We start from the raw sequence: 11,880 nt of genomic DNA on the forward strand, positions 1-11,880 counted from the left end.
AGTTATAATTTATGCCTTTTAAAGAGTCATTAGGGATTCTAATATCAGGTCTCAATAGGGCGGATTTTTATTTTTTCTAAAATGATTATTTTTAATTTAAATTTGAAATTAAGTACGAAGTCTGCCTGTAGATGCCACTATTGTTTGACAATGAATTTAAAGAAATCGAAATTTATCAAAATGGCGAAAATATTAAAAAATTTATTAAAGTTTTAATTAAGGTATGATTTTTAAATAAATATTTTATATTCGTCTAACTTACTTGTTAGCTAAATGCGTACAACGTCATTTCACATAGAGCCACTGTCCATCTTCATTTGTGTTAGTTCTAGGATTTCCATATAGATCTATGAGACTCGGTGTTATAGAACAAATTTCGGAAACGAAGATTTTGTTAACCGAAAAAGGATACTGTTTGACTCAATAATCAAATAAAATACAATCAAAGTGTTAAGAATTCAACACTATCGATACTTTTCTGTAATTAAATATTTTGTGGTTACTTTTTGCCATTGTTTTAGAATTTTGCTAAAACCTGTCATTTTTCCGTGACACAGATTGTGTTAAAATTTGTAAAAAATTATTTTAAACATTAACAACATGGATAATTTGGAATGTTGGATATCTCGCAAACTGGATGACCTTTTGGGTAAGCCAATTCCAAGCTACATATTGCGGTAAGTAAATTTAAAGAGAATTTATTTTTCTATCGTGTTTATTATAACCAAAAAAACCTAATATTTTATGCTTTGTCAGACATATAGCTGAAATAAAAAAGGAAGACAAACTGATAACATATTTGGGATCCATTTTAAATTTTGATAATGAAGAGCACAGACAATTTATTGTAGATTTGAAAAAACAAAGAGGTTTGTATATTTACTTTTTACATAAACATGTCAAAATCACTTAACATTTTTTGCCATTCCGTATATTATTTTAGCTATCATCAAAGATCAAGCTAATAAAAAAGGAGAAGTGAAGACAAAGGAAAATAAAAAAAACAAACAGGTAAATCAATATTTGTGTTTTATCCAAAGATTATAATAATGAATTAAACTTCAACATTGTCTATTTAGATGCAAGAAACTGTAAAAGTAGAAAAAATAGATAAGAAGAAATCTAAATTTGTGAATTTGTATTCTCAAGAAGGCCAAGATAAAACAGTAGTTTTATTAAAAGGTATTTTATATGCAAGAATAATCAAAATATATGCAATTACAATACTAGAAATAATATAAAAACATTTCAGGTAGACATAAATGTGATTGTGAAGCAAAGAGACATGCATTGATTAACAATTGCCTCAACTGTGGTAGAATAGTTTGCTTTCAAGAAGGGTCTGGACCTTGCTTTTTTTGTGGAGAACTTGTATGTTCACATGAAGAAGAAGCCACTATTAATAGTACAAAGAGACAAGCTGATCAATTGTACAATAAATTGATGAACCAGAAACCTAATAAATATCTGGAAGAATCCATAAAACAAAGAGACAAACTTATAGAATATGATCGCAATGGGTACGCATTATATAATTCTTTTATACGAAGATAAAATTCTAACTGATTCCGTTATTTTGCAGAGTGCAATGCACAAAAATAATTGATGATGAATGTGACTATTATCAGTCAAGTAATATGTGGTTAACAGCTGAGCAACGGGAAAAATCAAAGAAGTTTGAAGAAAACATGAGTCAAACAAAACATATGTCACGTCTAAATAGAAAACTTCATATAAACTTTGATTTTACAGGCAGAGAAGTAACAGAAGACAATTCAGTTGAGGACTTTAATGAATTCAATGAAGAACAGTTTCAAGACATCCTAGAGTCATTCAGTGATAGTAGTAGTAATATTTGCCCAAATATAGAATTTAATCGTCCAATGGTAAAAATATTACTAACAAAATCTTTAATATATTAATATAATTACTTATACTGAACTATTATTACACAGTACATAGAATCAGATGAGTCTGAACTACAAATGTTGAAAGCAAACATTCCTTTAAAGACAAGGAATGTTGTTCAAGATAAAGAATTTTTAGAAATGTGTGATCCTGGTTTATGTTTGAGCATGCATCAACCTTATGCATCCTTATTAGTAGCTGGAATAAAAGTGTAAAGTCTAATTTTGTTACAATTAATTAACTATATCAACATTCAATCTGCAATATTTTTTTAATACTTTATAAATATTACAGTCATGAAGGTCGTATTTGGTACTCGTCGCATAGAGGAAGATTGTGGATTGCTGCAGCATCTAAAACTCCAACCAAAGAAGAAATTTCAAATATGGAACATTATTACCGTGTTTTAAAAGATGGTTAGCATCATTTTAAACCTATGAACAAAAAATAAGCTTCTATTATAATGATACCTATTACGATTGTTTACAATTAATTACGTTAATATTTTATAGAAAAACTCAAATTTCCTGAGAGTTATCCAACGAGTTGTTTGTTAGGATGTGTATCTGTTGTTGATGTTTTGCCGCAAGAAGAATACAGAAAGTCTTATCCAGAAGGGGAGAGTGATAGCCCTTATGTTTTTATATGTGAAAATTTTTATACATTGCCAATTAAATTTCCAATGCAAGGAGCACATAAAATTTGTAAGTAATTCTTCAAGTTTTAATGTATCTTGCATATTAAATTAAATGTGATTTTAATACTTCTTTCTATTGTTGCATATAGATAAATTGGACAAGAAAATTCATTACGCCGCTCTTAAAATTATAGAAAAAATGTCAACAAATAAAAACTAAATTTATTCTAATATTAAGAGTTTGTAATTAGAAATATCCTACTATTAAAAATAAAGTACATTTTTTCACAATGTATATTAAATATTATTTATTATTTGTACATAATAGAATATATTACAATGTACATATAGCTTGCAATATATGTATTACAATAGCCATTACAAGATATATATTTTTTTACACTAACCATTTATTTCTTTTTCCACATTTCCTTTTCTTACATGCATTCAATGAAAAAATATTACCTGCTTTCTTATATTTCCGTTAAAATATCAGACTTTAGTAAACGTTAAAAGTAGATTTCAGTAAAGTCACTTTTACATTAAAACAGTCTATACATTTGAAGTACAAAGGGAACATTTTTCATCGAAATATGGCGTTATAAAGTTTATAACAAGGGATTTCCTTCATTAGCCTATAATCCTCAATAAATGTCTATGATTAAAAATGTTGATAAGTAAATTACAAATTAATATTAAAGTTTTTAGAGCATCTAGAAGATTATCCTGCAACAATTTATAGAATACTAAAAGTTCCTGGAGTATGCAAGTTATCCTGTATAACAGCTTCAACAAATTAGAAATATTAAAAACAAAACTTTGTACTTATAAGCTAGTTCAAAATTAAATAAAGCTATAACACCATTACATGCAATGAAAGAGCACACGATTATAATAAATAAAGCTATATGTAAAGGTTATATCTATTTTTTAAAATAAAAGTAAGGTACAAATAAATTTCTGAAAACAAAGTGTATTATGTATTAATATAGATGCACTAGGAATGTATAAATAAATATCAAACTACCTCAGATAGATTTTAGTACAAAATTAACAATTGCTTAATGCAATTTTTAAATTGAAATACTTCAAACGCATTAACAGGATATATAGATTCAAATTACATGTTTATTAATCTGGATACTGTGCATTCTATCAATTATTTAATTTACATTTCTTTTCTAAAGGTACACAAGTATTATAATTCTATAATGATATTGTTTAGTCAATAAGAAAGAGATTTAACCATTTTTTAATTGAGCCATATTTGTATGAGTAATTAATTTTATGACCAATATTGCATAGACTAGCATTAAAAAAAAATTATGAATGTCTTCTTCTTTTCTGAATTTAGATAAAATAATAACAAAAAGAACTAACTTTCATTATCATCATATATAATGACATTTGTTTAATTTTATTTTATCAGTTCTAATAAAAATTAATAAACAAAAACAATAAATCATAATTTTACGCGGAAAAAAATATAATAACCTTATAATCTTGCAAAGTGTATATATATGTATGTATATCATAACAATACAGGTTAATATTCTTTTCCTAAATAACATTCCAATATATTCAACATATAATTTTTTTCTAAAATACAAGTTTTTTGAGTTTTTGCTATGGATACAATATATATGTTCTAGAATAAATAATTTTTATATAACCTTTCGTAATACAAACTATTTAGGCTATCAAATATTCTTGATGATAATTCCTTACTAGCTCAATCTTTAAACATATGCAGATATTCTTAAATGGTATATTGTCAAATCAAGTCAATAATTATAATTTTTAATAGCAATTTATCAGTATAACATTCGTTAACCTTATAAACATAATTTCACTGAAAAATTACGGTTTAAAGCATATAGTGAATTACTTTTTTTGTGAAAAAATAATTTTATAAAAAAGATGCTTAAAAAACTAAACGTTTGATTTGAATCGACATAAAATAGTATCCGCACATGTCCATTTTTATTCTTTGTAAACAAGTTGTAGGCCATCACAAGATTACTGTAATAGTAATGTATCCATATCACAAATCTACTCAAACAATTTTAAATAAATAATTTTATATTTCCATTATACATATATTTTAAGAAATTTTAAATTCGGTTAATACTGTTATGCCCAGCCCACGTTCAATTACATCGTTACGATGGTTAGTCGCTGGACACAACAATACGATAATACTTCGTAAAATTTTTTCTCTAAATAAAGCGATTTAGAAAAATTGTTACCACTTATATCTGCTATTACAAGCATTATAAGTACTAACATTTTTTTCAAATACCTTGAACAATCGTATTAGGACAGTATCGAGTATCCAGGAAATGTACTTACCATTTAATTTAAAAAAAATTTAAACACATGGAAAAGGACACAGGGATACTTGTTTCAAATAGTTCATCTAAATGTAAGTAGGTGAATCTTTTAAACTGATACCACAGGCTTCACATTTCGAGACATTTTGCTCGTTTACTAATGTACACCTTGGACATTCTTTTCCACCACTTGCTAATGGTTTGTCCTCGTTTCCTTTGTGCCTAGACTTTCCACACATCTCGCAAATTTCCTTCGGAGATGAATTAAGATACGTGCAAGTCGCACAATTCCACTTCATATTTCCATCTTCCATTTCGTTCTCTTTCCCAAAATAAGAAAGTCCCAAATTCTTTAAACTATCCGCAATTTTTACAATTTGATCTGACGATCGGTGGGAACGTTGAATTGGAAGCGTTTGACTGCTGTGCCTTTTTTCTTTATTATGGTGAGATAAATGACCTTCTGAAGATGTATCGTGATATCTGTTGGAATCCATTAAATCGAAGGAAGAAGACTTCTTTTTAAATGGTAACGTGTCGTGGTGATAATGTCGACCATTCGTCATAGACGTATCAACCTCATTGTTATCAATTCTTCCGCTTCTTTTTTTTTCAAAACGATATGGACTATACTTCTCATCGTTGTCATTTTGTTTAAATAACAGAGGATCGCATTCCCGTTTGTGTAAAATATCTTCTCGATTGCCGACGTCTTTAGAGTATCCTAAACTTTCTAAATTTCTATACACAAAATCCCACGAGTCATAATTGTTTTTTTCATTTCCGACAGATTTTACGGATTTTTTATCGATTCTACCATAATCGTAATGATCTCCATCGCTGGATTGTCTTTTATAAAAATCTACCTCGTCCAAATCTGATATTCGGTGGGACGTTTTTCGATTGTGCAGCTTATCGTAATTCGCGACCGACATTGGCATATCGAGCTCAATTAATCTACCTGTCGGCACTCTTGTGTATCCTGGCATTGTAGTATAGTAAGGATTGACACTGCTCAAATATTTGTTACCGTGTGGTAAACATCCATAGGCACTACATCGATTTACAAAACCATGATCCATCGGCTGAAAATATCTATAACTTCCAGGTATCGGGTTCGTGTCTTCGATGTATCTATAGTCTGACTGACAAGCAGGCATTGGCATATTGTAATTCGGAGGCATAATGTGATAGGGAACCGATGGCGACGCTGCATCTATACAAGTGGGCTGTGAATAATGATAGTCTCTATAGTTCTCTGCTTTTACTCGATTTTGATGCATTTTTTCCAGGAAACGATAGTTCAATGCTCTAATTGCTTGTTCTGGTGTGCTAACGTGATTTTCCCGAAACTCTAAAACTTCCAACCATGAGATGGTACAATTCTGAGAAACACTCTCCCATATTTGCTTCAATATCTGCATGTAAAATTGTAACTCTATCATTTAAATGTTAACAGTAATGCAGTAAAGCAGTAATAGTATTATAATACTGTATTATGATAAACAAATAGTATTATGATAAATGCTAGTACCTGGCATTCGACAAAAGCAACTATTGCATCTCTGCTTATACTAGATACTTTGTCAGGATCAATAGGACCCTCCAAAGTGAGCACTCCTAACCCTGTATGTTTGTATCCCATTTGTTCAAACATTAATTCTGCTCCTATTAAATTTGCTTCTACTTCATGCTTGTAATATCCACTATAAGTCTGGTATTAAAAAGAGACAAATTAATTTGACATCTTACAATTTGAAACACTTATGTTATGGATCACAAAAAATATTAACCCTTAATATTCTATATTCTTTTCTCCAAGGTTGGGCTAAAAGATTAGCAGCATACAAAGAAATAGCACTCCAGGCAGTAGCAGCTCTATATCCACTAAAGTCTTGCAGTGTAGCTGCTGATCTATGCAATATATCTGCAGTTTCTTGAAATATATATTTATTCTCATTTGGAACAAGGCAGAGATACTCTTTAATAAAACCTAGAATTACAAAAATTTATTGAAAATAAAGCAATGAATTATTACACTTCTTCACTATATATTTACCTTCAAGTTTATGACGTTGTTGTAATTTTAAAGGACTATCATCTGTTTGTAGATAAACCAAATGACTTTGTTCTAATTTCATACTAATTTCTTGTAATCTGTCTTTGCTTCTCAATATTAAATCATTCGCCATTTTTGTCACTGTAAAAAAAATATATATCTCTCATCTCTGTTGTTTCCACATATTTCTAACAATCACCTACAAAACTGTCTAAATTATTTTATACAAACAAAACACTCAAAGCAGAAGGTTTCGACAAAATAATAAAAATTTGATAGTTAAGCAGTAATATTGTTTAGAAATAATGCAAATGCTAGATTAATGGAAACTAAAAACAAGACTGCAAATGTCATTCAGAAATAGAGATCTTTCACACCTATTACAAAACCGTCTAGAAATGCAGTTTTAGATCAAATTCTTGATTCAAACTATGGCTAGCTCCAACCTAAAAATAAATCCTATATTTAGAAGCACTGCTACAGTGTTTACTCCTGGAGCTACCATAATATATTCTCTTTTTGGAAAATGCTCCATCTCAAGTAAAAACGTCCATCGACTTTTTCATTGTGTTTTAGAGACATATTATATCACTTTATAAATAGTAAATATTTTTCTTTGCGACTTTTTTCTTGGTTATGTTCGAGTTATGTCACGAACATGGAACAAACATATACTAGAGATGCAAGCATTGACGCTAGAGATGAGTTTCCAAAAATGTGATCGGAGTTACAAGTACGGTTGATATTCATGTCAGACGACTATTGTTAACCTAACAAATGTCAAACTTACAGTGAATGTTATTGATTACATTGAATTTTCATTTAATTCTTTTTATATTGCAATTTAGCGAGTAGCAGTGATACTCAAACAGAACTCAAAATGATGACAGATATAAAAGAGGCTGAAGTAAAGGAGCTTCAATCGCAAATAGAAAAACATGATAGGTAAGCTTCTGTTTTTATTGTTTATTTTATGTTTATAAACATTAATAAGTTATGTATATATTTGGATAGCAATAAACTTTTTATATCTAAAACGAATAGTGTAGCATATTGGCTGTATAAAATGCACACTTCAATTTCTGAATTTTATAGCGAAGAAGATGAAGTGGATGTTACAGAGGCTGCAAAGAAATTAAGTGAAGGACTTTTAAGCATGTGTCAAGATCGATTTGAACATGTTAAAAAAAAACTAGATGAAGTAAGGTAAGAAAAAATAAAAGAGTACTTTTTGAATCTCTGTCTTTTATTATATTTGTTTAGGGTCAAGCAAGAGACTTTGTATGATAAGATGCAGATTGAGAACAAAAAACTTCAAGAAACTTTTGATGATGTCCAACTGGATGAAATGGTGATTATTAACATAATTTATTTGCCTTGAGAAATGGCACTTCAAATCATTGAATGATGAATTTTATGTAATAAATTTTTAGTAATGCAGTTTCAGACTGTGAAAACTAGTCAAGGAAAATTAGTTACAATGAAAAAAGAGATGGTTTCCATTCATGAAAGAACATTAAAGTTACAAGTGAGTTGTAATTTATGTACTATCTACTTATGTTTCTAATGCTGATCCTAATACACATGTTACTTTTGTACAGAAACGAGTATTGAGACTGCAACAAATAAAACAAAAAGAGGTCTTAAATAGGGAACAACAACGAGAGCAAGAACTTCGTCGTGAACAAGAATTAATCGGTAAACCAGTGATAAGTTAAGGAAAATAACCAATGTCAGTAAAGATACATAGATGTATAGAAAAACATTGTTTTTGTACATACATCACTTACACTGAAATGTGTATTTAAATTCAGTCAATTGATTTTGTCACTTAATACAATTTAGATTTTTTTTTTGTTACCAAACAATTTCCCATTGTCCAGTGGAGTCACATTTCTCAGTACCTTTACATAAATGATTAAATGTTGTTGTAGTAGAAAAACCAATAATTTCCCTATCTTCCTGTATCCTGAATGTAAATGTTGATTCATGTGTTCCTATAAAATACCTAAAAATACATGCTTATGTTACATTGTTCTTACTTATAGCAAAATAAGCGGATTATATTATTGTTAATTCCTACCTGGCATAAGAACAAATTATTTGATCAATAATTGCAATTCCGCCATCTTTAAATTTATTTAATACATAATCTGATGGAATAAATCTAAAAACTGTGTAGTCAGATAAGTATCCTTTGAGTTCATTGAATTCTAAAAAAATTGATAAGATTAATAAACATGCAAAACAGTTAGTATTTTATTCAAATTTAGAGATAATTTACCTTCTTCTACAGCATCTGTAGCAACAAACAACAGATTCAACTGAAGTTTCTTTAACTTCTTTTTTAACTTAGAAGCAGCAGATTTTATTGTTGGTACTGTTGCTGAACGTCCAATTAAAAAATCACGTCTTCTTAAATGAACTGATAAGTAGGGCCCTCCAATTGCATCTCTTTTATTCTATAATTAAAAATTTGTCCTAATCTAAATTTTGTTACTAACTTCGATGAAATTAAGTACCTCTTCTTTAGTCCAATCTTTTGGTCGGTTCGTTTTATCATGCTCGTCGGTTGAATTAAGAAAGTTTTTTCTAAACTCATTTGCAATATCATATAACTCAGAATTATATCGCATACTACGTCTAGCACTCCAATATTCCTTTGTACCATATAAATCATGTAGTGCAATTTCCATGTGATCAAACATTACAGACCTATATGAATAAGTTAACTGATTATTTAGATGAAATGCTATAAATGAAATATGAGTAATATCTTCTCACCTATAAACATTAGGCTTAAGATTTTGCTTAAGATATAATACCGTACCATGATATTTGACACACTTAATAACTTTTGAAGTTACATTGTGATATCCCCAAAAATATCCAACATATTTGTTAGATTCTACTTTATGAAACTGTAGTGATTTATCATTACATTTTATTATTTCATTTTTGTCTTTAAATATACCCGTTTTGAACATTTCGTCATCGTTTTGTAAAATATATACAATATCAAGATTTGTTTCTTCATTTTCTGAAGGATACTCTGGAAAAGTAAATTTCCATTTACTTTGTGATTAATAATAAGTGGATGAAACCTTATACCTTGCAAAAACTGATACATTTCAATAACTGGTACATATTTCTGTAAGCTTGCAATGTCAAAAAATAATCCCCAAGGTAATTGTGCTTGAGATCCAATGTGCTTACTTCGCCAATGGTATAAATTGCCTATAAAAAAGAAAGGAAGGACAGGGCAAAATTTATTATTAATAAACAACACAAAATTATGAATGCATTGTAAAATTACCCCATGGTGGCAAAACCAATTGCCATTTAAATTCTTTGTTTTCTTCAATTAAATTTTTTATAAAAATTGCGGTACGAATATAAACATCTCTTCTTAGGTTAAAGCCTTCCACAGGATTAACATCGTAAAGAATGTAACTGAAAAATTATTACTTATGTAAAAAATATGTTAATTTTAATGCAATATAAATGAAATAAAGAAAAACTTCAAACCGGTTTCGTGAATAGCGTGACTGAACATTGCATTTATTATTATTCTCTTCGTATTCATTTAAAGAATCACAAAATTCATTTTCAACGGTAGTTTGTGTAAAATTAATTAAAAATAATATAAAGTACAATACTCTTAAGGATAATAACAAATCCAACATTTTGAGGTTATATTTTACACGTGCGATAGATCAAGAAGAGCAGCTTTCAAGTAACAATATGAATTAATATAAAAAATACTTCGCATAACGTTATACAGCTGTATAAATTAATTGTAATAAAATATATAATAAATAAACTTGTGTTTTTAAGATCATTTGAGGTTCTTTGTTCCTTTCCTATACATTTTTTTTCTTTTTTTAAAAGATATTTCTCTTAAGTAATGAGATTAAGGATAGTAAAAAACAACAGCAATAATAACAACATTGTACAGCTTGATTTTTGTTATACACGAATTACAGACTTAAATCTCCCTTGTTTGAAAGTGGTTGATGGGTAGATTACAATTTGCTAATTCAATTGATAATAATTATAATAATGATAATAATAATTATTATTTATCATCTTATACAATATTTATAATTCATAGTTCAGTTAACATAGTTTGTGCCCTCCTTATATTAAGCAGGGCTATTATGTTACATTTACTGTGACACATTTGCCATACTTTTCCATTTATCCTATTAAAGTATACACTTGGCATATAAAAATTACAAGGACAATTTATATTGGTAATAATAGTAGCTGTAGTTGTAGTAATAGTTATGATAATGGTAGCACTAATGGTAGTGTAATAATAGTAATAGTCATAGTAATAGCACTAGCAGCAGTAGTGGTAGCGATAATAATATTATCGTTATAATTATTCATTCGATAACTATGTTTTTTGTTATCATCCTTTTTTCATGATTTTAGTTTGTCACACGTATACTTGCATGAAATCTCAGATCCAATATTTGGTTGCTTAAGATTCCAGTATTCTTTGGGCACAGAAATGATCTGTCCCCGCCCCCCACCCCCCTCAAAATTTGTGCCTCGTTGTGTTTTTAAATGTGTGCTGTTTTATAGTTCCTTTTCACATTTTATTAGCAATGACGTTAACCAGTAGTAGAATTCATAGTCAGCAAACATTGGTATATATCATAATACTGAATTGTCATTATAATAAATATAACACGAAATTCATGTCTATTATACTAATTTCCCTCCTGTTTTGCATCTCTATATGAATTCTCTATTGTTAACATCACAGCTAAACAGGTGCTTTATATCAACATGAAACACACTATTTTACACTCAATATAGAAAACGTGAAGTAGTACATGGCATTTCTAACTTTCAAACGAAATGAGCAATGCAGAAACTGCACAGTGCACTCATTCAAGTATACTATATAGTATTATTTTAATAACTTTTTA

General features: G+C 28.8%; 4 protein-coding genes across 4 annotated transcripts; 2 read left to right on the plus strand and 2 right to left on the minus strand.

The window, feature by feature from the left end:
* The first annotated feature begins 526 nt into the window (after positions 1–526).
* Positions 527–4,308, plus strand: LOC108579468 (activating signal cointegrator 1). Its single transcript, XM_017943013.1, has 11 exons — positions 527–677; positions 757–869; positions 944–1,011; positions 1,080–1,182; positions 1,253–1,520; positions 1,583–1,886; positions 1,956–2,119; positions 2,203–2,324; positions 2,421–2,612; positions 2,695–2,746; positions 4,242–4,308. The coding sequence occupies exons 1-11, from the start codon at positions 601–603 to the stop codon at positions 4,306–4,308; spliced, it is 1,530 nt and encodes a 509-aa protein (XP_017798502.1). The 5' UTR covers positions 527–600.
* A 656-nt stretch (positions 4,309–4,964) lies between these two features.
* LOC108579555 lies at positions 4,965–7,409 on the minus strand. Its single transcript, XM_017943119.1, has 5 exons — positions 7,315–7,409; positions 6,938–7,078; positions 6,672–6,871; positions 6,413–6,592; positions 4,965–6,296 (listed from the first exon to the last, which is right to left on the minus strand). Exons 2-5 carry the CDS (start codon positions 7,068–7,070, stop codon positions 4,965–4,967), a joined length of 1,845 nt encoding a protein of 614 aa, XP_017798608.1. The 5' UTR covers positions 7,071–7,078; positions 7,315–7,409.
* A 196-nt stretch (positions 7,410–7,605) lies between these two features.
* LOC108579556 (biogenesis of lysosome-related organelles complex 1 subunit 6-like) lies at positions 7,606–8,655 on the plus strand. The gene is made up of 6 exons (XM_017943120.1): positions 7,606–7,670; positions 7,786–7,882; positions 8,033–8,143; positions 8,201–8,288; positions 8,379–8,465; positions 8,539–8,655. The coding sequence occupies exons 2-6, from the start codon at positions 7,818–7,820 to the stop codon at positions 8,653–8,655; spliced, it is 468 nt and encodes a 155-aa protein (XP_017798609.1). The 5' UTR covers positions 7,606–7,670; positions 7,786–7,817.
* Positions 8,656–8,794: 139 nt separating this feature from the next.
* LOC108579469 (GDP-fucose protein O-fucosyltransferase 2) lies at positions 8,795–10,623 on the minus strand. Its single transcript, XM_017943014.1, has 8 exons — positions 10,466–10,623; positions 10,254–10,390; positions 10,049–10,174; positions 9,722–9,989; positions 9,460–9,652; positions 9,222–9,399; positions 9,021–9,150; positions 8,795–8,945 (listed from the first exon to the last, which is right to left on the minus strand). The coding sequence occupies exons 1-8, from the start codon at positions 10,621–10,623 to the stop codon at positions 8,795–8,797; spliced, it is 1,341 nt and encodes a 446-aa protein (XP_017798503.1).
* Positions 10,624–11,880: the final 1,257 nt, after the last annotated feature.

Source organism: Habropoda laboriosa, unplaced genomic scaffold (genome assembly GCF_001263275.1).
Source record: "Habropoda laboriosa isolate 0110345459 unplaced genomic scaffold, ASM126327v1 scaffold33, whole genome shotgun sequence".
Classification (NCBI taxonomy): domain Eukaryota; kingdom Metazoa; phylum Arthropoda; class Insecta; order Hymenoptera; family Apidae; genus Habropoda; species Habropoda laboriosa.

Bases quoted from the DNA above. Each gene is read 5' to 3' on its own strand.
- LOC108579556 (XM_017943120.1), top strand. From the start codon at position 7,818: ATGATGACAGATATAAAAGAGGCTGAAGTAAAGGAGCTTCAATCGCAA. The intron at 8,289-8,378 runs GTGATTATTAAC...TTAGTAATGCAG, and splicing joins ATGTCCAACTGGATGAAATG to TTTCAGACTGTGAAAACTAG. The intron at 8,466-8,538 runs GTGAGTTGTAAT...ACTTTTGTACAG, and splicing joins AAAGAACATTAAAGTTACAA to AAACGAGTATTGAGACTGCA.
- LOC108579555 (XM_017943119.1), bottom strand. From the start codon at position 7,070: ATGGCGAATGATTTAATATTGAGAAGCAAAGACAGATTACAAGAAATT. The intron at 6,872-6,937 runs GTAAATATATAG...TTGTAATTCTAG, and splicing joins ACAACGTCATAAACTTGAAG to GTTTTATTAAAGAGTATCTC. The intron at 6,593-6,671 runs GTTAATATTTTT...TTTTAATACCAG, and splicing joins AAGAATATAGAATATTAAGG to ACTTATAGTGGATATTACAA.
- LOC108579468 (XM_017943013.1), top strand. From the start codon at position 601: ATGGATAATTTGGAATGTTGGATATCTCGCAAACTGGATGACCTTTTG. The intron at 1,521-1,582 runs GTACGCATTATA...GTTATTTTGCAG, and splicing joins ATAGAATATGATCGCAATGG to AGTGCAATGCACAAAAATAA. The intron at 2,120-2,202 runs GTAAAGTCTAAT...TAAATATTACAG, and splicing joins TTAGTAGCTGGAATAAAAGT to TCATGAAGGTCGTATTTGGT.
- LOC108579469 (XM_017943014.1), bottom strand. From the start codon at position 10,623: ATGTTGGATTTGTTATTATCCTTAAGAGTATTGTACTTTATATTATTT. The intron at 9,990-10,048 runs GTATAAGGTTTC...TTACTTTTCCAG, and splicing joins AATGTATCAGTTTTTGCAAG to AGTATCCTTCAGAAAATGAA. The intron at 9,653-9,721 runs GTGAGAAGATAT...TTATTCATATAG, and splicing joins CTTAAGCCTAATGTTTATAG to GTCTGTAATGTTTGATCACA.